The sequence below is a fragment of the Medicago truncatula genome, chromosome 8, assembly GCF_003473485.1.
Source record: "Medicago truncatula cultivar Jemalong A17 chromosome 8, MtrunA17r5.0-ANR, whole genome shotgun sequence".
In the NCBI taxonomy this organism is placed as follows: Eukaryota; Viridiplantae; Streptophyta; class Magnoliopsida; order Fabales; family Fabaceae; genus Medicago; species Medicago truncatula.
In genome coordinates this window covers 31,869,888-31,895,764 of record NC_053049.1, presented here as the reverse complement: position 1 = coordinate 31,895,764, position 25,877 = coordinate 31,869,888, and the positions used below count along the sequence as shown (strand labels likewise).

Genomic DNA, 25,877 nt, shown 5'->3' with positions numbered 1-25,877 from the left:
TCCTCGGAATCTCAACACACCTTGATCATCGATTTTAAAATCACTGTCTTCAGTCTGATCTCTAGCAACCAACAAGTCCACAAACTTTACATCAACTTTCTGTGCTTCCTTGATACTTTTCAGAAATTCACTATCAATCTTCAGCATACCCAGTTTCACACTCTGAGGTGACCATTCGCAAACCAAACTCATATCTCTAAACTGTTCAAGCAATTCGAACTCTCTGACCATCATGGCGGACATATGCAATGTCTTCCTACTCAAGGCATCTGCAACAACATTAGCTTTACCTGGATGATAATTCAAACCAAAGTCATAATCCTTCAACAATTCGAGCCATCTTCGCTGTCTCATATTCAATTCCTTCTGATCGAACAAATACCTCAAACTCTTGTGATCACTAAACACCTCAAACCTCGAACCATACAAATAATGTCTCCATATCTTCAATACAAAGACTACAGCCGCCAACTCAAGATCATGCGTAGGATAATTCTTCTCATGAACTCTCAACTGTCTTGAAGCATAAGCTACCACTTTACCTTCTTGCATAAGTACACCTCCTAAACCCAACTTGGACGCATCACAATAAACCACAAAAGGTTCATCTGACTTCAGCAAAATTAACACTGGAGCAGTTGTCAAACGCTTCTTCAATTCACCGAAACTTTTCTCACAATGGACGTCCCACACAAAAGTTTTACCTTTACAAGTCAACTGTGTAAGCGGAAGAGCTAACTTAGAAAACCCTTCAATAAACCTTCTATAGTAACCAGCTAAACCCAAGAAACTTCTAATCTCAGTAACGGACTTTGGAGTCTCCCACTGTGATACCGCTTCAACTTTAGACAGATCCACAGCAATACCATCTCCGGAAATAACATGGCCTAGAAAACTCACTTCTTTCAACCAGAATTCACACTTAGACAATTTGGCATAAAGTTTCTTCTCTTTCAACACTTGTAAGACAATCTTCAGATGCTCAGCATGTTCTTCTTCAGTCTTGGAGTAAATTAAAATATCGTCGATAAACACAACTACGAACCGATCCAAAAATGCATGGAAGATGCGATTCATATACTCCATAAACACTCCAGGTGCATTGGTAACTCCAAAAGGCATAACTTTATATTCATAGTGACCATAACGCGTTCTGAAAGCTGTCTTCTGCATATCCTCATCCTTTACTTTAATCTGGTGATAACCTGACCTCAAATCAATCTTGCTGAAAACTCGTGCACCCACTAGCTGATCCATCAAATCATCAATTCTCGGAAGTGGATACCTATTCTTGATAGTTACCTTGTTCAACTGTCGATAATCAATACACAATCGCATACTACCATCTTTCTTCTTTACTAGCAAAACCGGCGCTCCCCAAGGTGAAACACTTGGTCTAACAAACTTCTTCTCAAGCAAGTCTTCTAACTGTTTCTTCAACTCAGATAACTCAGAAGCAGACATACGATAAGGTGCCATCGAGACCGGCTTCGTTCCAGGAACAAGATCAATAGAAAACTCAACTTCTCTCTCTGGAGGCACATCAGGAATCTCATCTGGAAAAACTTCAGGAAATTCACACACCACCGGTAACCTGTCGATCACTGCTTGATTCTCAATAGATATAGTAGCCATTAACGAAAACATCAAGATACCGTCGCGTTCCAGTTGCTTCAGCTGCTTAGTAGATAAAAACTCTGCACCACTTTCCTCTTCGACGGAAGAGAAATGCACTGACTTGCTAAAACAATTAATAAGAACGTGGTTGTACTCTAACCAGTTCATACCCAAAATCACATCCATACCACTCAAAGGTAGACAAACTAAATCCATTTCAAAATCACGACCAAACATAGACAAAGGACATTTCAAACATACGAGAGAAGTAGTCACCGAACCCTTAGCTGGAGTTTCGACAACCATCTCTCCATTCATATCAGACAAATCAAGACCCAAAGCAGAAACACAATCGAAAGCAATAAAACAATGCGTAGCACCAGTATCAATAATAGCAACTAAAGGAGTATTATTAATATAGCAAGTACCTCTGATCAAACGATCCTCATTCTCTGTCTGAGTCCCAGTCAAAGCAAAGATCCTACCAGTAGTCGGCGCCCTCTTAGGCTGAGTACACTGTGAACTAATGTGACCCTCACCGTTGCAATTAAAGCAAACAATGTCTGTACGATTGCAATCAGCTACAACATGACCTTTCTTGCCACACCGGACACACTTCTTGATTTCCTCAGGGCAGACGTTGCTTTTGTGGCCTCTCTCACCACAATTGAAACACACAATCTCTGAAGCATCCTTCTTCTTAGGCCGCCTAACATCGACCATCTTCTGTTTCCCTTTATCAGCAGGGGCACTGTACGGCTTAGGACGACTCTGCTGTCCCTTACCCTTCCTCTCATTCACTACCTTGTAGTGAGCCTTCGTATCCTCTTCATAGATCCTGCAGCTATTAACCAAGTCCTGAAAAACTCTCAGCTGTTGGTATCCAATCGCCCTCTTAATGTCGGGCCTCAAACCGTTCTCGAACTTGATGCATCTCGAGAACTCAGCATTCTCTGCAGTATAGTGCGGATAGAACTTAGACAGCTCCACGAACTTGGCAGCATACTCTGTCACGGACATATTTCCTTGCTTCAGCTCAAGGAATTCGATCTCTTTCTTCCCGCGAACATCTTCCGGAAAGTATCTTCTCAGGAACTCTCTCCTGAAAACAGCCCAAGTCACAACAGCTCCCTCCTGCCCAAGGGTAGGCAGAAGAGCAACCCACCAGTCATCAGCTTCCTCGGCTAGCTGATGAGTACCAAACCGCACCTTCTGATCTTCAGTGCACTGCATAACTCGGAAAATCCTCTCAATCTCCTTAAGCCACGTCTGGGCTCCATCAGGGTCATAACGTCCTTTGAAAGTCGGAGGGTTCTTCTTCATGAACGTCTCCAACATCCTAGCTTCAGCATTTGCACCAGCATTCACGTTAGGTTGTTGTCCCACAGCTTGGGCAACAGCTTGTAGAGCAGCAGCTAACGCAACATCATTCCTTCCAGCCATTTCTGATATTCTACAAAAGTAGCAACAACAACATAAGATAGTAATATAAATATTACTAAGACTCGACACGACTCTCTAATTGACCGGACGGATCAACCTGCTCTGATACCAATTGTAACACCCCGTTTTCCCAATATACAAATTTCTTAAACATTTATCAGAGTAAAAACCATAAACGGGATATCACATAGAAACGTAATCCAAAAACAGTTAAATAATAATTTAACTTCCACATAATATCTTAACATAGCAGCGGAGTATTAGTTCAGAAATCATAAATCAGTTTGGCACGCAGGCCCCAACAAGTATCTCAAAAGAGTTTATCAAGCATAAATTATCATGGCAGTTCACGTAAAAGAATGAAGCATGTTATAGCATTAACCCCATCCCGTTACGTATCAGAGCGACCTAGACGACACAGTGAGGCAAGGCCACTCACAGAAGCAACTGCACACTAAGCACGATCACCTGCAAGTTACCCATACGAAGGGCAACATTTTCAAGCAGAAGGGGTGAGATTTCATAATAAAATAACATTAATCAATGTAATTGCGAATCATAAATTAACATCATAATCATTCCATTATTAACTTTGCATAAATGCTAAACAGTTATCACGTAATCATATATCCAATCATTATAAACAACATAACATAATCAATGAACACTTATCACGTAATCACAAATCCACTCATCATCAACAAGGCATCTTAATCATGACAATGTGACAATGCTCCTAGACTCCTTATATGCATGTGGTACCAATCGTCATCATAAGTATTAATATACTTTAATCGTGCGGAGGACAAAGCTCCTATAAAACGTGCGGAGGACAAAGCTCCTAATTTTCGTGGTGAGGACAAAGCTCAATGATATGCTATGCATGGACACATATGAACAAAACAACGTAATCGACTTATCAACATGCATCCAATAATTTGGAGCTAAACTTCATCATATACTTATGCACTTGGTTAAACAACGGAAGCAGCATAAACAAGTCACATATCAAGATGATATCATTATATCAATAGCACATAAATTGCATTATTATCACATCTTCTCATTTTGCATGAATATACAATACAATAGTTCTTATCCAATTAATATTAATATAACTTAAACAACTCTACAGTCTGCATTAAACAACATCACTAGGTCTCATTACCAGTTAGGGGTTCGCTCTTGATCAACAAGTGCGACACAGATCGCACAAACACATAATCAAGTTCATCCTGGTTGTACTCGCGAGGCGAGAGCTCTTACTCGCCATGGCGAGTACCACTCAACTCCCAAACTAAGGTCGTTCTGGGTTCCCTCTGATCCTACATTCATTCCTAATCAATACTAGTTATGTTCAGGTACTCAAGGATATACAAGGTTCAACTAAAAAGGTCGAAACACGAAACATGACATGCTCTCTGCCTGAGCTCGCGAGGCGAGGAAAGGTTGCTCGCCATGGCGAGTTGGACCAAACAACTCGCGAGGCGAAGGAAAGGGGCTCGCGTGGCGAGCGATGAAGTTCATCACTCGCGAGGCGAGGATCGTCACTCGCCGTGGCGAGCGATGAACAGAAGCACGGGCAGACTAGGGTTTTTCTCAAAAATCCATCACACAACATGGTTCAAAGCCTAATTTTGATTCCAGAATTCATCCTAAACATATTCTAAGGTTAAAGGACGGTTTCTACATCAATCTAAACAAGTTTTACCGTTTGATCATCAATTTTTAGGGTTTTAACCTAATTCCAAAACTTCTCTAAATCAATCCTAACTTTGTCAACTAATCATCAGAATTACAGTAATTAACATTATTGAATTATTAGTCTCACCCTTACCTTGAATGAAGAGAATCGCAGCACTCTACCTTGACTCCTCTAGACTTGGCTTTTCTCCCTTCTTCCAAAAGTTTTCACGTACAATGAGTTTCTAAAATATTAGGTCTTCTCCTATTTATATCTTTTTCTAATTACTTATCTTATCTCACTTTCTCCCCCAAAACTATCTAAAATATCAAAACAGCCCTCAACTAAATATTTTATATTATTTTCAAATCTTTATTTTATTTAACAATAAAATAATTCCCATATCATAATCAAATCCTTCAATACTCATCACTTAACACGTCATCGATCAAATCATCAAAACATACCAAAATCATGCATATACTATATAATTATCATATAATTGCCTAATCTCGATTAAATAACGATTGAACGAAAGTGGGCGTTACATGAACACCGTTCTTTCTCAGGCTCATGGAGAACGCAACGTCACCGTACTCTCTCTAGTTCACCAGGGGGGAATTTCCCCCTCTCGGTACTCAAAAAACCCCTCATACGTCAAAAATTCATTCTCCTCTAGCTCCACTTCCTTTCGCTCCACACAATATGCAAAATCAAAATCATCATAACACAATTTTTCCAACATTTTGTGGTGTCATCGACTCTCCTAATACGAATGATATGCTTGCGATTATCTTCAACCATCTCCAATTGGAAAACACACAACTTACACAAGTATCGGAAAACTGCTTATACAATAAACTCTTTTGGTCTAAGTTCCCTAAAAGTTATCACTTTTGGTTTCACGAGATTCTCCTACAAATGTGTCAAAAACTGCTAATATAGTGTCAAGATCTCGAGAAAATTGTGCCACGATTCTCCCATATCACTATCATTATTCCAATTTGTAAACAATATTGTTGCTTCCAACATGCAAATTTGTGCCATGATTTCTCCAAATCGTGCCACGATTTTTAAGGAATTAGCAACACCAATTTTTCCAACATCACCAACCTTTCCATCATTTTTCGAAGGAGTTCAACACTCAATTTTGAATCAAATTTTAACATTTGTAAAGGTATAATGATATCCCTGCAAGTGCACGATTTTATCGTTGTAATAAAATATAAAACCCATACAAGTTGGCCCATTTTGACATCTCTAGAGGAGAAAATGTTTCTTGTTTTTACAACCCTTTTCTGGTTTTTGTTGAAGGATTATGAAGATGAAGGAGGGGAAGGAAGAAAATGAAGAAGGAGAACAAATTAGAAGCTTAAGTGCATCTTTCTTGTATTCTTTTATTTTTGTTTAATTCTTGAAATACACGTGTGACATTTTTTTTATTTTTTAAATGAAAATTACACTGTCTGCCAAATCACTTAAGTGACATGCAACATAGGTTTTGACTTAGTCAAAATCAACAGTTCGAAAAAGGGGTTAAAGTTGGGGGTTCAAATATCCATTTTTTTAGGGGGTTAAAATCGCAACATTTTAAAACATAAGAGGTGAAAAATGCATTTAAGTCTAAAATATACTTAAGTTTTGTATTATCATGGCAGATATGTTAGTACAAAAATTATATGGTTTTGTATGATTTTTATCAACATGTTTAGTAAGATTTATTCGAATGTGTTAGATTTATATATTTTATTTATGTGTTGTTTATTGATTTATATCACAAAAAGAAGTTTGAAATGTAAGTCAAATAATGGGAAAACTTAGAGTTAGATGCACAATTGAATACAAAATTGATTGAGATTAGAATCAAACAGGTTATACTAAATCATATTAAGTGACATTTCAATTGGGGGAGGAGGACATAATTAGGTAGTGTAGATTTTTTAGTTTTCCATGTTGTGATGTGTGTAGGGAATTGGTGGAACTATATTAACATATTGGATTTTTATATTAAGTGGTTAATCGTATTGTTCCCATTTTGGTGAGACGTATTCGCAATCTTTTGAGTTTGGGTTGGCATGTCCAAGTTCTTCATACTTTGTGTGAGAGGAAAATCGAAGTGCTAACTAGCTTGCTAATTACAGTTTGTCTTTGGATTCTTATAGTTATTATGTGGTGGAGTCTCCTCCTAATGACCTCCGTAGTTTACTTTTTGATGATATTTTCAGGGCTTGCATGTCGAGGAGTGTTCGGCTAGTTTCTTAGTTTTATTTTTCCTTTGGGCTTAGACCCTCTTTTGTACAAAAAAAATCTGATATGTGCATCACAATAGAAGAGTGGTAATATTTACTTGTTTACATAAAATTTAGTCATTTTTATTATTTTTAAGAATACTAGTTACAAACCCGTGCTTCACACGGGTTGAATAAACGTATCTTGTAAAAAAATTGTTCCTAAAAAAATGAACAAATTAATAAATATTGCACAAACTCAGATATTCTAAATAAATCACTTTTACTGTATTTTAAAGAAAAAACTTTGTTATAAAGGAGAAATGAGCAAATTAAGGGAAATAGCTGCATCTTTCTAAGAAATTGATGTTGTTCATAAATATGAAAATCAAGCAAGCATATTACACAAATCTCATCTATATGTACATTTCTAAAACATTTACCAAAGCATTATAAAAATTTGTTGTAAGAAAATAGCATGTTCTATTTTGTTCAAGAGATTAGGAAAGCAACATTATAATTAACATGATACTAATTGGAACCAATGAAGGAACCAACAATGTGCAGATTAACATTACATAATAGTTAGGTTTATAAAAGAGACTGCAAGAGTCATAGACTAACCAAAAAGGGATTTTTGTCGATATTTACATCAAACAAAATGAAAAGAACAAATGGCATCCCAAAGTCAAGATAATTTATGATTACAGTCGAAAGCGATACGCCAAAATAGTAGAAGTTTAAATAGTTCAGCAGCAAAGATCTACTTTGGAACAACTCGAACGTGGAAATTCTTCGGTGACTTTTCCAGATCAAAGATGAGCTTACCACCTTCTTCCATTACACGTTCTCTGCAGAAATTGAACCATTGCCCACCCAAGTATTTTTCATAGCTCGCTCTTTCGGTGGTAATGAGGCGACACTTATACTTTCTCTGTGTCTGGTCATCAATGAGAGTGATTGTTTTGCGCTTTTCTTTCATAATTGTTCTTGACACCTCCTTTGGGAAATGCTAAACATGGAAATAACTGCAATATTAGTCTAATGCATATTAACATGTATGCGAATAAAGTTACATATAATTTATAAAATGAAGGTAGCATAACAGATTTTAAGCTAAAGAAAATGTAACATGACTTCTTTCCTATTATCTTCCTATAAAGTTAAGATAAATGCATGCATGTGGATTACATGTACCCTGTTGGCCAATTAACATTGTTGAAACAAATGGAAATTAAGCATCACTCCCGCATGTGCATCTATAGCTAGCACCATTTTATGCACATTGTTGGACAATTAACATTTTATGCACATGTAATAAAGAATAATGCAATATGTATTTTTTAATTTGTGCGTAAAAAAACTCAAAGCATGTTTGTGCATAAGAAAAAGCAGACCTTGACTAATGTTATAAATTCAGCAATTGGCCTAACTTAAGACAAATTGAAAAAATCGTTGTACGAAGTACGTTGAGAAGAAACTGGATGATGTAAGTTGATGAGCAGCCTCGAACCTGACCAATTGTTGTATATATTTAGGTTGTCATTGACTACGAAATGGAAGCAAAGAACTCAAGGTAAATAGATGGTAAATGGTAAAGCTACGAAGTATTTTTCTCATAGTGTTACATCAACCATATTCCCACTGCATAAGGAAATACATCTTTCAGATCATTATCAAACTTATACAAAATCTTATCATCTGATGCTAACAAATTAGAAAATAATACATTTTATCTTTCAACACAATGTTGTACACGATTTCTTTCCAGTCCCAATTGACGTTGTCTTGACAATCTCACGAAGAAAGTCCGATGATTTCTTAAAAAAAATTATATCTATAAGAACATTATAATTGAAGAAAACATATAAATAAATTAAAGCACATAACTATACCATATTAAACGTCAGTTTTGAATTTTCCATCTTGAATTTCCTTAAATGACTTAAAGTGAAATTCATGACTAAGAACGTTGGTTAACTTGTCATGCTTCTTCACCTTTGTACCAGAACCAAAAACAACCTTAAAGGGATTAAATGCAATGTCATTATCAAACACATGACAATTATACAAAGTATAAATCTTGCTTTTCTCGATCAAGGCCTTCCAATGCTCAAATTCTCTATATCGAGTTATTACATGAACTCGATCACCCTAAATCCGAGAAAGAAACCTAAAAATATAGATAAATCAAAATGTACATTAATAAGTAACATTGATAAATCATCTAACCTTTGCATCACAAATAATGAGCTTCATATGTTGATTCTCATTATTACCCGTCACAATCCAAGAATCCATCACTCCAAATCCTATTTTTCAAATGTCCATATCATTTTTGAAATCCTTAATGTAGTCATAATCCCTTGACATTGAAAGTCCTATACATAAATACAATAATACATCAATTAATTTTATTCCCTTTGTTCATTCTGATATTGAAAGAAGGTAACATATTTCTATGTGATCAATTTTTGTATCGTCAAATCAACCTCAACTTAAATGCACAAATTTATGTATCATCAACTTTATGGACCTCAATGATATGACCAAAACAAATTTACACCAATCGAATTTTGTACGGCTCAATGATATAGAAAAGAATAAATCAAATATGAAAACTGTTACAGCTTTAGGATTACTCACAAAAACTAAAATAACCCACATGCATCAATTTTTTTTTCAAATACAGTACCAGAAGCTAAAATAAAAATTGTGTCAAAACCTTACCATGAACTAAAATTCAATCATCATGACCTCTACTATACTCCACATAACAAATGAATATTTTTCTACAGACATGCAACATAACAATTTCTGGTACATAATCCACTAACAAATGAAAAAAAAAAAAACCATTAAAATGCAGAATCATGAAAAAAGGAAGAAAACCACCTATCATGAAGCAAAAACTAAAACAGTGTCGAAAAATGAACCCCTCAAGCCATAAAAATCAATCAACTCAAGTCATGCATGGTCTCAGAACCATGAAAAAAAGAAAGAAAATGACCTCTTATGAAGAAGAAAGGGAAACAGTGTTTCCAGCTGAATAAGTATTTGTAAAATATAAGAATTTATATTATATGATATTATATTTGTTACATTGTTGGTGTCATGGAAACAGATATGTTTAGTTTTTTTGAATAAGAAAAAGATATGAATAGTTTGTTACAATATAAAAGGTGAAATATATATATACTCTACCTTTTTCGAAGAAACGATATCTACAATTTTACTTTTAATTAAAATAAAAAATTTATAAAAATAATCATACGCCTTATGCAACGCCAAAAAAAATTATACGCATTAGTGTAACAAAAAAACAGACACACATAAAATATTTTTATTTGAAGAAGCTAAATTAGCCCACTCAAATTAGCACCAAAGAGAATCGAACCTGAGGCCTCAAGGAGGAGCACACTCCCAAGTCCCAAGCCAATACCGCCAGGCCAACCCAAGTGGGTTGACACACATAAAGTATTACTCTAAATGCTAATGTGTGTGTGTGTATTAGCGAGGTTGAAGAAAAAAAATAAAAATATTTGGTATCATTATATGATACTATAAATAAAAATATTTGTGAGGTTGTGATGATTAAACGATATTGAAATTAAATATATAAGTGATAAAAAGATAATAAAATTCTTTTGAAAAAAAGGTAATAAAATTAAATGGAACCTCCTTAAAAAAATTAAATGAAACGGTTCAAATAAAAATTAAATGGAAGATAAAAACATATTGAAATATAATATTAAAAAGAAAAAGTTCCCAACGTGAATTGAAGAAAGATGCTTGTGAAATAAATTGTCGAGAAGTAGTTTTTTGAAGTAGTATTCAACAACTTCTGGTCAAAGCTCATTCCATTCAATTTTATGCATTAAAAAAAGGTACCATTTTTGGTAAGTACTTAATTGATATTGTATTTGACCTAACCTCTCCTTAAAAATGTAGAGAAGTTGAAAAAAAAAAACGGGTCAAACGGTATCTTAATCTCACACAACGGAAGTGTAGAAGCAACTGAATTTGGGAGAAAAATTGAAAAATAGCTAAAAATAAAAAAATTGGAAAATAGTTAGAAGTTTTTAAAAATATAAAAATTGGAAGAGAAAAATTGGAAAATAGTTAAAAATAAAAAAATTGGAAAATAGTTAGAAGTTTTTAAAAATATAAAAATTGAAAAATAGTTAAAAAAAATCGGTGAGGTAGCACTCAACCGAGCAACACTGAAAAAATTATATGCATTAGTGTAACAAAAAAAGAGACAGACGAACATAAAATATTACTCTAAACGTTAATGTGCGTGTGTGTATATTCGCGAGGTTGAAGAAAGGAAATAAAAATATTTGGTATCATTAAATGACAGCGTGAATAAAAATATTCGTGAGGTTGTGATAATTAAACAATATTGAAATTAAATATATAAGTGATAAAGCGATAATAAAATTGCTTTGAGAAAAAGATAATAAAATTAAATGGAACCTCCTTAAAAAATTAAATGCAACGGTTAAAAAATAAATAATAAAGTTAAATGGAAGGAAAAAAATATTGAAATATAATAATAAAAAATAAAAGAAAAGGTTCCTAGCTTGAATTGGTGTTTGTGAAATAAATTGTCGATAAGTAGTTTTTTAAAGTAACATTCAACAACTTTTGGTCAAAGTTCATTCCATTCAATTTTATGCATTCAAAAAAAGTATTTTTTTTAGTAAGTATTTAATTGATATTGTGTTTGGCCTAACTTCTCGTAAAGAAGTTAGAAAAAAGCCGGGTCAAACGATACATTAATCTCCTACAACGGCAATGTAGAAGCAATTCAATTTAGGATTATTTTTATTCTTATAAAATAAATATTAAATAAAAAATAAAATAATATAAAATAAAATAATAAAAAATATATAACAAACACAATAATGAGGTGGCACTCAACCACCCTCAATAATTAGAAGATTACCAAAATGCCCTTCAGAAGGGCAAAATGGTAAAATTAACGGGATTAGTATTTAATATATAGTATATAGATGGTAAAATTAACGGGATTAGTATTTAATATATAGTATATAGATATAGATTTGATAACTAATAGTATCAAATTTTTTCAGTTAAAGAGACATGTACAACTATGGAATTATTCAATTATGGAGGTCTTAGACTCTAATTGAGTCCAACAGAATGGGGAACAAATTGATGACATATTGACATACATGCCTTCTATTTTTGGTTTAGTCCTGAATTGTTGTGAATGTTCGCCTAAAACAAGAATTAATATGGTGGATGTTATTGGGTGCTAATCAAAATCAAGACTTTGTTTCTTGATGCAAATGGGGTCCAGTTATTTTCATTCGTACAAGTAGAGTTTTAACTCTTTAGAATGTATGTTTAGGTGTTTATTTTTTCCTTTTGTAATGTTTGTATGGGATGTTTTCAATATTGCTTTTGGATTTGATGTCTTGCTCCTTTTAGTTTGTTCTTTCAAATTTCTTCATTGTTGCATGAAATTGTAGTACATTATTTTCTTGTTATATTTTCTTTTGCGTTAAAAAGAATGTATTGAAGATATGATTGGTTTTGATAGTTAGTACATAAGCAATACATATTTGAATAAACAATGAAATATACATTTTCTTCTTCGTGCAAACTTCTAAGTTTTTAAATATTAACAACTTTACTACTACTATGTGATTAAGTAATGTAACCTTTATATTACAAATAGAAAGGGTGAAAGTATGTAACTTAAGAGTGAAGAAACTGAAAACTCTATCAAACCATGTGAATATGTAACTAAAGAACAATGACATTGAAACTTTATTGTTCCAATAAAGATACACAAATTTACACACACAAAAAATATATAAAAAAATCAAACATTTTGTGGTGGTGTAACATCTTCAGAAGGCCTAGTTGAAATGTTCAATTTTCTACCTCTTTCACTTCTACTATTATCAGCAAATTTCAAGCTACCATGATGAGACCCTTTCTCCTTCTCCTTTGAGTTCCATTCAGCCAAATAGTAATCTTCTTCTGTGACTTTTGTAGATGATGGACCAAAAAACATGCCACCCCATTGTGGAAAATAGATTAAGAATAATGGTAAGGTGCATATTATGATCATGGCTCCCATTAGTGTTATTCCTCTTTCTTTTGAAAATCTTGATCCTTTGAAGAAAATTAGTTGGGTTAGAACTGCTCCTACGTTTCCTCCTCCTCCTGTCATTCCTGATATCACTCCTAAGGACCTGAATTTGTTGCATATGTTAATGCAAACTTGTTAGAATTAAGTCTCATGAGGATCATTTTGCTACTAATATCTGATTAGAAAGTTTCTAACAAATTAAGCCATTAAATTTGTGGTTCTTTTGTTTATTAATGTGGTTAATCTCATTTTCAAGATGGACCGTTGACAATGTAATGATCACTTCGAATTTGCACTTTTAGAAAAAATATTGGTTAAATTACATGAGGTTTCTAACAGATTGGTCTTTTAAGTTATTTTGGTCATACATAAGTCCTTTAAGTTTGTACACGTTGTCCTTCTGTTAACCAAAACGATGATGTGGCAGAAGGACTAAATTGAAAACTTTGGTCGTAAAAAATAAATGGAAAACATACCTTCTTGAGACAAAAGGAACAATTCCAAAAGTCATTCCACAAGCAGCTTGAACAAAAACAGAAAATATGAGCATAACAACAACAGACACACTTAAAGATCCAACAAGTCCCAAGATCACACAAAAAACACCAGCCAATGTTTGACAAATCCACAAACACCATAATCTACCCCTCATTCCAAATCTCTTAGCCATTAAATCAGATAATAAACCACCTCCAGGTCTAGAAAAAACATTAGCCAAACCAAAACTTGCAGCAATGATTCCAGCAGTGTGAAGTTTAAGGTTAAACTTGTCATAAAAATATTCAGCTATGATATTGTCAATGGTCAACTCCACACCAAAACAATAACCATAAGTCAAAGCTAATATCCACCCTCTATAATTTAACACACCATGGTAAATTACTTTTGAAATTTCATCTTTTTCTTTTTCACCTGATTTCTTCAAACCATGAAAATTACCATCTGGTAAATCTTGACCAAATATTAAAATTGAAAATGCTGTTAAAGATTGCAAAAATGCAGGAATGAAAAATGCAATTCTCCATGCAGTGAATTTTGTTGAACCAAAATCTTGTATAAGAGAAAACACAAGTGGCATGATGAGTTGTGTTGCTCCTCCACCAAGGTTACCCCACCCACCTGAGAAATCATTGTTTAAGCAAATTAAATATATAAAATTTAAATGTGCTTTTAATTATATATTCTTTGCTTTTAGTTTGGTAAAAATTTCATATTTATATTTTCAGATTACCCCGGTCATATCATCGATTTTTTATTATAGGGTTGGAATTTAAACAATTTTTTTTTACAAGGGTAAACAGGAAATCGCTAATATTACAGGGTAAACATGTATTAACCCAACAAAAAAACAGTACCTGAGAAACCATTTGCTCTTCCAACAACAGTAGTAGAAAACATAGAACTCATCCAAAACTGAGTAGAAACAAAAGTGGCTAAAGAAAAGCCAGTAAAGAATCTCACAAGAAGAAAACCAGTAGGAGAATTGATAATAGAAGTGAAGTAAACAGCAGGTGAAGTCAATAGAATCAAAGCAGCAGAAGCAAGACGAGGACCGACCAAATCACAAGCTGTTCCCATTGCAATTCTTGCAAAAACAGCACCAGAAACAGAAGCAACACCGGCATTTCCTATATCCGTGGCTGTTAGGTTAAGGTTGTCACGGATTATAGGAACAAGTGGTGCTGCTGCAAAGCTAGAAACAAAGCATGCAAAGAATGAGAACCATGATAGATGAAATGCTAGCATGTGAGGTTTTGCTATTGAGTGGATTTTGAATATAGTTGATTTGTTTTCTGAATCTACGGGGAGGGAGAATTTTTGTTGTTGTTGAGGTTGGTTTGTTGATGGTGTTGGGTGTTCTATGTTCATGATTGTGTTTCTTGGATTGGCTATGGGAGTGTTGATTTGTGTTGAGGTAATGTGTAAGAAGTTTTAATGTGTTTTTGACATCAAGATTTTGTGCACAAAGCCAACTACTTTGTTTGACTTTTAGCTTAAAAGTGAATGAGAAATGAAGCACGTTGCTTTGATGTATATATAAGGTAATGGGGAAATACTTAGTTGGATATAAACTCAAATCAAATTTATTTAAAAATGCAAGTAAGAAAATTAAAAATGAAGAGAATTATACGATGTGATTAAATTGTTTTTTTTTAATTTTTTAAATTTTATATATGTTCAAATATTTTTTATTTTGATGTGTCTAAGTAAGACTTACTCAATCCAATGATGTTAAAATCGCAAGTTAATATATGGAACTTGAAATATGACCCTATATATCAAATTTTAGTTGATTTGGGTGAATTTGAAATTTACTAGCCTAAAAAGTTAAACCAAGTTTATTCCGATGGATTAGTTGTGAACTTGATAAACTCAGATAAATTTGGAGGACATCTTTAACAAGTTTTTTATTTAATCTATTTTCGTCCAACTTTTTTTGTCTTATTTTGTTCATGTAAGTTTTTCATTTTATAATTGAGTTAAAATTTTGTATTATTCTTGCATTTATTGTATTACTTAAGTATGTTATTAATATGAGTTTATGATTCGAGTTTACGAATCGACTCAATATTATTTTAATATTATGGGAATTTTTGGTCTCCATAATATTTTCAGTTGGTGGTTTTAGTTGTTGTGGACAATGCGGTTGAGTTAGTAAGTGAGAGGATTCATAAATACAATATCTTAATTTATTTTTTGTTAAGATGTAGTGTCTAATTCACTTTTGTGGTTACTCTTGACCCAATATAGATGATCCATCAGACTCCTCTTATGACCCAACGTTAGTGCCAATAAAATCAAAATAAAATACATAAATAAATTGAGAACTTTGATCCTACCAAAGTTTGCATATACATTTTATTTTGTCTTAGATGAAGTGGTAATCCACTGAAATTAAACTCACACACAATTGCGAGATCCCGGGCCCGGGTCATGACGTCCGGCCTTGCAATTTTGGCATTTGCCAATTGAGCTAGGACTTCTAGACAGATTGTATATACACTTAATTTTATGTATTATGGTATAAGTCTCTTAAAAACGAGCCTAAAATTTGATTTGTAAGTCCAAATTTATGTTATTTTGCATATACATTTTATAAGTCCAAATTTATACTACTTTATTTTTTTTAAGCTTTTGTCGTTTAAAAATTCATATTTAAGTCATTACTTATTAAAAAAAGTATAAATTTAGTGGGAGGATGTTTATAATGTTCTAAACATATATTGAAAAAAAAAAATCTTTCGAGAATTGCAAGAATGTACACAAGTTGATATAGTAATAAGACTAAAGTTGTTGATGCAAAACATTATGAAGACTAAAAGTCAAAGAAAGTTTTAGAAAAACCGAAAACGGATTTTAATTTTTTTTAAGAGGCACGAAATTTAAAATTTATGAGCAATAATCTCATATTTAACCTTTAATATTATAAAACTCTCTTTAAGATTCTTCTAATAAGATTCTAACTAATTTCTGAATTTCAAAATAAAGGCCAACACATTAAAATAATATTTAACTAATAAGAAATCTCAATTGGAGAGGTCCAAGTGCCGTCTTCTACGAGGTTATATCACACTATTTTTCCTATGATTGCGTGCTAAGATACTTGAATATTCTCTTGTGGAATAAACAAAGAGTGATGGACTATGTAGATAGCTAAGTAAAAAGATAAGAAAATAGCTATTTGTATTTTCAAGGTTGGCAAGATGCAAAACGTTCATAAATTTATTGGTTTAGAAAGTGAGACTTGGAGAATAGTGTGTCTAATAGATGACTTTTCATTGGTAAGAAAGGAACATTTGGAAGGTAAAACACTCTTCCTAACGCCGAGTCTCATTCTTTTAACTTTGTTTTTGATGTGGGAATAATGAATGGTGTTAAATATCAAATCCAAAAAGATAGGGACTTGTTGGAATGAAGCAAATGTTCAACTTTTGATTTTTGACTTCTTGTTGTGGATTTATCGATTGATCAACATGCATTCATGATAAGGAGTTGGTTTAAAGAGAGATTCACACCAACAAGTTGAGTAGCATGCATTGACTTTGGAGAGTTCTAAACTTGGGAAGACTTCTCGTGCATGCATGTTTCGTATTATTACGATGAGTTTGTCATCACAATAACTTACATGATTTTGGAAAATTCACCGCTATATTGAAGTTTATTTTAGATCTTTTACTTAAAATTTAATAATTTTTTATATGGAAAATAATATTGCATGCACCCTCCGGTCACAAATATAAGCAAAAATTCATATTTTAGATTCATTCAATAAATGATGTATGTTGTCTGCAATAAAGACTACATATATAATTTATTGAATGAATCTAAAATATAAATTTTTGCTTACATTTGTGACCTGAAAATGTATAAGAGAAGTGTATCGGAAATATACATAAATCGCACTTTATAGAAAAATGTATTTTTGACATAAAATTTGACATCAACACCGCATATCTATATAATTTATGGATTTTAAATTATATTCTCTCTTTCCTTAAATGTGACATGTACACTCATCTGTATAACAAAGTTGTAATTAGAGGTAATGTGGCAAATTAGCCACTATTCGAAGGAAGAAAATATTCACATTATAGTGTTAACTCCTTTCAACACCATCTAATAGGACAAGACATACTTGTTTAGAGAATTAAAAATATTATTACTCTTACTATGGACTTATTTGATCTATAATTCAATTTTATCAATTTATCTTATCTCATTCTCTATTGAAATTTTATCTGCTAAAGATTAATGTAAAAACTAACCAAATAGCATCTCATAAAATTGTAAGTCTTATTTAAAATATTTGTTTGTTTTAAATAATTTTTACTTTTAGAAAGAGTTTAATTACTGATTTTCATACCATGTATATATATTTTTTTCGACAATACCATGTATATATTTTTAAACACATATAATATGAGACAAATTAAAATTGATTTTATATAAATATTTTTAAAGGCCGCATTAAAATTTTTGTTTTAGGCCTCTTAATCTATTGGATCGGCCTTGGTTTAACTTGAGCTTTTCTTTGTCTAAACAAATTCTTTTTTTTTTTTTGGCGTTATCTCATGGGAAATGGGTCTTGTAATTAGATAGCCTGAATAAGAATTGTTCCATAAAAAAAAAAAAAATCAAACTTAAATTCTCCGAAACGATTAATTCTTAATGAAGTTTATTGTCCACTTAAGCTCAATTCACTAATTTTTTTTTCCTTTAACAAATTCTACTACTACTATATTGCTTTTCATTTGTCATTCAGGAATCTTGGAATCGCATTTATTGACTTTGTATGATTCCATTTCTGCATAATTAATTAAGTTGACTTCGTATGAGATTCCCTTTCATCATACCTAAGCATTTCTTATTTTCTACGGTATTAATGGAATGAAAGTTGTGTCCTGAGTGATCCTTCTCATTAGTTAGTTGTACTTGCTAATTATCCTTTTTTTATTTCTTTTTAGTAAACGATGTATCATCCGCCCTAACAATTATGAATATTAATCTGAGTATTGTGGAACCTAAATAAGCAACAAACACTTCTTAAAATTTTAACGCTGCCACATGTTAATGGCTGAACTCAAACTCAGGACTTCGATTAAAATAGAAGAGATCAGCAACATATCATCTAAAAGCTCTTAGGTGTTAATTATCATATTTTGGTTAAGAGAGTGCTTGCTAATTTTTATGGTCATATACTCGCAACATTAAGAAAATACGTAAAACACCTTTCAAAGAAAAAAAAAATTGTGTAGGAGTATTCTAACGGTAGCAACATTTTTAAAAAAAAATTAAAACTGAATATATTACTCAGATCAATTAAGTCCTGCCAGCACAACTTGTGTCAAAAACAAACTTAATAAATAAATATTTACAACACAAAGTGCGATCACAAAAACAAAAGAATGGCAAGAAAAGAAACAAACTAAAAATTGTATTCAAACACCGAAGTGGATTAAACCACGAATAAGTGGTCCACAGCTTCGTTCATCCTGCATCCCCCCTGACATTGTTAATCATTGTTCTAAATCATACCTCTTCTGAGCAAGTTATCCTTAGTTGGAATACGACTGAGAAGTAGGCATCAAACGAATAAAGAAACTTTGAGAGGAACCATTTATACCAAAGAACATCTTAATTAACTGTTTGAATATCATGCTTCACCAAAACCAAAAATTATTTAATCACTGCTAATTGAAAATGTATATTCAACTTTTTAAATGTTTAAAAAATTGTCTTTAATTCTGTCCAAAAAAAAAAGATTGTCTTTAATTTAATGTTTCTATTTTGAATAGTGCTAAACTTCCCGAAAAAGTGTTAGCGACAAAATCACGATGCAATTGGCTTGCACCACACCTCCTATATTCCAATAAAAGTGGACTTTACACCAATGCACAACATATGCATTCGTGAATTTTCAAGAAGCTATTTGACGCACTATATAGCAGTGCTGCTCTATTTTTTATATTCTTGAGGAGGAGCTGACATTTATTATCAAAATCGGGTGTGTTTGTTTTAATTTACGAAATTTATTCCTATGAATAACATTATTTGGAAATATAAAGATGAAAATTGTTTTATTCTAAGGTATTTAGAAAAAATATATTTGATTAACTTTATAATATTCCTAGGAACCATAAAAATAGGGATTATAATAGGTAACTACATATAAATTTATTCTCATCTCCATGGGAACTTTATTCCCACCATTTTCTTTGGGAAAATTTTTCTATTCCCAGAAATATTTTATACCCGAGAATAAAATTTAATAAACTTGTAACAAACATAAACATATATATTTCTATCATTTTATTCTCATGAATCAACAAATATAATTTGAAACAAACACTGTAGTTGAGTTCAGAGTAGAACAATCGAGAAACTTTTTTCTAAGTAATTAGTACAACCAAGAACTTGGATAGTTGCATATTTGATAGAGCTCTCAAGTCTCAACTCTTCATTCCATTAAATTTTTCTATTTCTTTTGAGGAATGTATTCCACGAATGATTTGTTTTTTGAGGAGTGTAATTCACGAAAGAAAAAAGAAACAGTTAACATCATTGACATTTGAAAACAATAAATAAAAAGTTTATAAGGAAATGACAAATAAAAAGAAATATTATTTTTTTAAATGTCGATATAATTATAAAAGAAGAAGAAAAAAAAACTTTTTATTTTACCTAAGAGCACTTAAATGGTAAAAGCTCTCTTCTAGCTGAATTAGAGATTCTGTGTTTAAATTCAGTCTTGAGAATACAACAGTATTAATATTTTGAAAGAAAAGTTTTGGTGTTCATTGAATAAGTAGGGTGTTCGGGATTCGAACATTGACCCCTACATATAATAATGCCTGACTGATCTATACCCGGTTCAAAAGATTAGTAACTTCTTATTTTAAACGTGACAATGATATGATTTAAGCAAACAAAAAACACGCTAAACACACTATAATTACTTGTAACGTGTGTTCAAAAGTCGCAATGATAGAGTTTTTTCTCTTTTTGTTTACCACTAGTGTTTTGAATTACTACTATTAGAGTTGACATTCAAAATTGTAGACATGGGAAGAGGATGCTCAAGTATTATTATTATTAAGCAAGGTTTTCCTTTTTATTATTCGATTTAGAATCAAGGAAGATGCTACCCCGTTGTTAGATTCCTCCTAAATTCTACTTAGCAGCAAATTATTATTCTATATATAGAATGTATTTTTCTCTTCAACGTGATGCTGATAAGACGTAAGCAAGAAAACGAGGAAATAATAAATTAGCTCGTGACATGCATTAGAATAAATCAAAAAAAGGGTGTTTGGAAGAAGAAAATAAGCACTATGTAGTGACTTACTGTTTTAGTCCCAAAAAAGGGTAGGGACTTAATGAGAGCAACCAAAATTCAAGAATAAATCAAATGATTTCACAAATCTATCTAGACACCATATCCAAATGATGCACTCCTAAGTCATCCACTCTGTAACCCAGTAATCTTTCTTTTGACTGGTTCTGTACCCAGTAATCATGTTTTATTCTTATAAATTTGCTTAATCCATGATGAAAATATTCACTTTCCTTGACTTCTATGTAAATGATAATATATATATTCTTTTAGTTTTTTACTCTTGTGGTGCACTTAGTGTGCGTTTTGAAATATCTGTGGACACTGCTATGGTTTCTATAACCACTCATGAACCTCCTAAAAATAATAGGATCTAACCACTTTACATCATAAATCCACAACAGTTGAAAATGGAAATCATAAGTTCTAGACAAATCTTTAAAACTTTGATTTCCTTTTCAGCAGTATAATCTTCATCATAATTAACAGTTCTGAAAAATTAACATGGAGCATAAAATGCACAAAATTCTGAAAATGTAGCATAAGAATCATCCCAAAAACAAGGAATGGTAAAATACAATTCCAAGAGTCTATTTCCTGTCACTTAAACATTACTAATACTTGCATCATTACATAACTATCATGCAAGCCATCAATGAACAAAAATATAGCAAGGAAGAAAGAAAGCACAACTATAGATAGCATTTTGAACATTCTCCAAGAGATGAAGTGTTCACTATCTCAGTACTTCCGAGGTGGCTGCTGAGTTGGCAAAAGACCAAATCGCTTCTTCAGACGCACCCTATGGTCTGAGAACTTATCATCGGGTGAAAAGCGTGCTGCATATAAACCAAAAAAAAAAAAAATGTATGCATATTAATGAACCAAAATCAGTGAAGTAATGGTGTTAGAAGCAAAAAGAATAAAAAGAAACCAAGTAAAAAATATAGATCGATAGTATGAGTTAAAACTAAGGTTCAAATTTAAACTATATGCATCTACTCCAATATGAAAATCAAAATGATAGATCAATTGTTGATGAATTCCAATACTATTGAGAAACATGGCCAATGTGGCCACAGTTGCAGTTGTGATGTCGTTGCAGTCTTGCGAATACCTCTAAATCTGTTATATTGCAGCCGCAGTTACGGTTGTAGACCACAATTCAGAACTATGTTAAATACATCAATGTGTCTAATTAAAAATGGTTAAGAGCTTATTCTTTTGCACTCAGTATAGGTACTTGCTTCCTTTCAAAGGCAAGTGCAGATAAATCTAAACCAGTAAGCTAATAGTGAAACAGGGCATCTTCACTTTCACTAACATTTGTTCAGTGCTAACTTCTAACATGATTATCACATTTAAGTCCTAAACAGAATTGATCAAATTGTTGGCTTAATGGGACAATACAATTCATTTCCAAGATATACAAAGTGTATAAGTCAAAAGACCGGCGATGGTGGTACCACAAGTCTATTCAAAAGCTCACATTTGCAGCTTTGAAAAAAAATACACGTTGAAATCATATCAGGACGCGACAGAAAGAAAATGGGTGTTACCAAAAACATTGTAAGTGGGTTCAAACATACAGTTAGGCGTCCACTCCTCCACCCCAATTTAATAAACCAAAAACTCTAAACTAAGCAAACACATTATGGCTAACCACATACAGCAACATCAAAACTAACAATTATGCAGTGAGTCAAAAGAAAATGAAGTGTATCCTCTTTTTTGCTTTGAAATGGATAATTACAAAGACCACTTTATTATCCTGAATTTACCTGGGTGAGCTGACTCTGTTGCCGAACCCAGTGGTGATTCCTTCTGGAAAAACAAAGAGCAACTAACATCAGTGACCCCTAAAATAACCATTTACATAATGATAAAGTGTTTTCTTTTCTTGGGACAGAAAGTGATCATAAAGCGGTAGCTAAAACAAAGGGGGAAAGAACAAAAGCAAATGCAGATTCTGAAACCACACTAAATATGAAGATGGTTGCAGTTTAGACAAGCTTGTCAATTTGGAAGTTTAGTTGATAAAATTTTGATATCTTGGATGCTAATGTGCTAATGTCCAACATTCTGCCCATGTCTCAAAATTCTTATACTAATATGCATGAAAATGTCTTCCATATACATAGCATTTTATGGTCTCTTGGAGAGTGATATATTTTACTACAAATAAGGGGCAGCCAAATTCAGTAATGCACACAAAACCCTCCTTATCTCCATGAAAAAGGATACTTCTTCCGACAATCATATTGTGGCAACACAACTTGCTCTCTTGCATTGTTACATATGAAGCATTGACACAAACATCAGACACAACATGACATCGACACATAGACATCGGTAATAAATTTAGAAAAGGGAAGTGATTCAATATAACCACATGTGTTGGTATACTGATATGTGCTAGACAGCGAATACGCCTTCATTCTAAGGTGTCGGTGCTACGTAGGTCAGTACAACAAACTATCAATTTAAAATGTAATGCAACCTATCAGTACAAAACCCATCTTTAAAATTAGACCTTATCACAGATTCGCTTCTTAGCATACACAAGGAAACTCTTTGACCTTGCCATCCTCTCATGAACCAATATAACTTGGGTCATGTTTGGATAAACATGTTATTTTGCAGCTTTTAGCACAAGCACTTATATGATAAGTGCTTTTGTATAAGCTATTTTTGTAAAAAAGATCAAATAAAATCAACCTATTTTCGTATAAACTATAAGATGTTTTCATAAACTATCATTGAGAACTTATATGAATAAGCTAAAAATAGCTTATGAAAATTTCATAAGTTTTATTTTTTGGAAAACTCTATACGGCAAAGGACCAACTAATCCGAGCGATCCAATCCCACTGTCCACTTGCTGGGGGCCATTTAAAATAAGTTGTTTTCACACTTTCTCTCAAACAGCCTCACAAGTGTTTATGTCGGTCGATAAGCTAAAATAAGCCAATTCAAACATACCCTTAATCTCAAATAAAGAAAAACATAGCACTATGTTTTGTTGAATGCTTCAAACTTGAAATTCGCATTACATGAGTAGAGTGTTTGAAATTTAAATAGGGATAATAATTACCTTGGTAGTGTAAACTTTGTCACCATTGTCATTTATGTAACACTGAAGATACATTGTTGCTAAAACCCTGCAATAGAAAATATAAATATAATTTTTAATGAGAAAAGGGCTACGAATAACAAATTCGTGAGTAACAAAGTGAAATTAATGGTGCTACAGCGAACCTGATCTCTCTTCCTTAAAAACGGCAATACGGAGATGGTACTTCGGTTGTTCCTTTGGAGTTTGAAGTCTAGAAACTTGTTTGTTTCTGATAAGTTCAAGTATATATAACCCTAAACCCTAGAATGTAGTATTTGTTTGAACTTAAAGCTTACAATTTTTGTAGAGTATAGGAAGAAAAAAAAACTCCAAAATTGTAAATTCTTGTTGTAAATACTTCTCTCAAAAAAGATTAAACACTGAAATTGTTAAACGTTAATCAATTTATTCCTATGTCAGTTTTCTCCGTTGGCCAACATGATATGGTCGTTGATAATCTATGTGGTATTGCTACTTGGTGTATCGGATAATGCCACGTCATATAGATATTTGTCCGAAAATATATCTGATTTTTATAATGTAAAATTTGTACCTATGAGTAAATACACTAAAATTTTACACTTAGAGCATCCACAATGGAAACCCTCACATTTGAGGTCTTAAACGGGTCTTACATAGACACATCATTTCTTTATTATTTTTTAATAATAGTACCTAATAGGTAATCAACCACTCTAATGGAGATCTTCTATCAAAATGTCTAAATGTGTCCCACAAATTACTATTTATTAATGAAAAACAACAAAAACAACTCAAATAATGGAGACCCTCTATCAAAATGTCTAAATGGGTCCTACCATACCTAGCGGGGATGAGGAATCGAATCTCATCCCCATCCCCGCAATGGATTTTTTTTTTTATAAACATAAAAGTATTTTGTAGCCTCGAGCGCAATATTGTAATGTATTATCCAGCAAAGAGATTATGACTATGGTGAAGGAGAAGAGAGGGGCCAAAAGTGTGAGACATGAAAGGAGAAAAGAGAAAACTATGATAAGTGAGTGTCATCTGAAAGTCTGAGATAGACTCTGACGGTGTGAGTGGAATGATTTTAGGATTAGGGTTACAATTTATATAAAAGGGTAATAAATTAATTTTCTAAATTCGGGATGGGTTCGGGGTGGGTACATATATCCTCGTTACCCATCCTTTACTCGTGTTTTAAATAGAGAAAAAGTCAAACTCATACCCAAACTCAGTCAAAACGGGGAAAACCCGTCAAATTGGATTTGGTTCGGGTGGGTACCCGGGAGTATGAATTTTGTTGCCATGCCTATATCCAGCTTAGTTTGTATTGGGATCAGTGATAACATTTAGTTTCTCCATAATGAAAATAACTTATGATCTTTGATTAAATTTTCGGTTTTAACTTGCTTGTAAATAAGTTTGTGAGTGAATGTAGTTATGAAGAAACTCATCGATTTATTAGTTGTATGTCATGCTTTTCGACAAATTTGATTTGATATGGTATTATTATGTTATTTCATGGCCTCTGAAAACATTACAAGTTGGAGAAATTCTATTCTAAGTCCCAGGATAAATTTCAAGAAAAAAAACACACTAAAAAAGATGAAGAAAAAGGCAAAAATGTGTTGGAAGAAGGAGTTGTGCGTCCGGGCAAGATGGTATATGCCCCAGGTGTGCAAAAAGGTGTTGAAAATGCATTGTTTTAAGCACCAAACACAAGGTGCATGGATCCACGTGCGGCGCGCATGTGCGTCTATGAAAAAACAAATTTTCTAATGCTACGGGTTTGTGGGAAAAAAACTCAGATTTTCAGCCCAAATTTATTGGAAAATCAGTCT

The 25,877-nt window shown here is 32.7% G+C and overlaps 2 protein-coding genes across 2 annotated transcripts; both read right to left on the bottom strand.

The window, feature by feature from the left end:
- Positions 1-12,571: 12,571 nt before the first annotated feature.
- LOC25501481 (high affinity nitrate transporter 2.5) lies at positions 12,572-15,120 on the bottom strand. The gene is made up of 3 exons (XM_013590719.3): positions 14,458-15,120; positions 13,579-14,221; positions 12,572-13,205 (listed from the first exon to the last, which is right to left on the bottom strand). Exons 1-3 carry the CDS (start codon positions 14,969-14,971, stop codon positions 12,830-12,832), a joined length of 1,533 nt encoding a protein of 510 aa, XP_013446173.1. The 5' UTR covers positions 14,972-15,120; the 3' UTR covers positions 12,572-12,829.
- Positions 15,121-21,330: 6,210 nt separating this feature from the next.
- LOC25501480 (H/ACA ribonucleoprotein complex subunit 3-like protein) lies at positions 21,331-24,356 on the bottom strand. The gene is made up of 4 exons (XM_013590718.3): positions 24,195-24,356; positions 24,031-24,097; positions 22,718-22,760; positions 21,331-21,775 (listed from the first exon to the last, which is right to left on the bottom strand). Exons 2-4 carry the CDS (start codon positions 24,082-24,084, stop codon positions 21,678-21,680), a joined length of 195 nt encoding a protein of 64 aa, XP_013446172.1. The 5' UTR covers positions 24,085-24,097; positions 24,195-24,356; the 3' UTR covers positions 21,331-21,677.
- Positions 24,357-25,877: the final 1,521 nt, after the last annotated feature.

Bases quoted from the DNA above. Each gene is read 5' to 3' on its own strand.
- LOC25501481 (XM_013590719.3), bottom strand. From the start codon at position 14,971: ATGAACATAGAACACCCAACACCATCAACAAACCAACCTCAACAACAA. The intron at 14,222-14,457 runs GTACTGTTTTTT...ATGATTTCTCAG, and splicing joins AAGAGCAAATGGTTTCTCAG to GTGGGTGGGGTAACCTTGGT. The intron at 13,206-13,578 runs GTATGTTTTCCA...CAACAAATTCAG, and splicing joins GTTCCTTTTGTCTCAAGAAG to GTCCTTAGGAGTGATATCAG.
- LOC25501480 (XM_013590718.3), bottom strand. From the start codon at position 24,084: ATGTATCTTCAGTGTTACATAAATGACAATGGTGACAAAGTTTACACT. The intron at 22,761-24,030 runs GTAATTATTATC...TTGTTTTTCCAG, and splicing joins ACAAAGTTTACACTACCAAG to AAGGAATCACCACTGGGTTC. The intron at 21,776-22,717 runs GTAAATTCAGGA...GTTTATATGCAG, and splicing joins AACAGAGTCAGCTCACCCAG to CACGCTTTTCACCCGATGAT.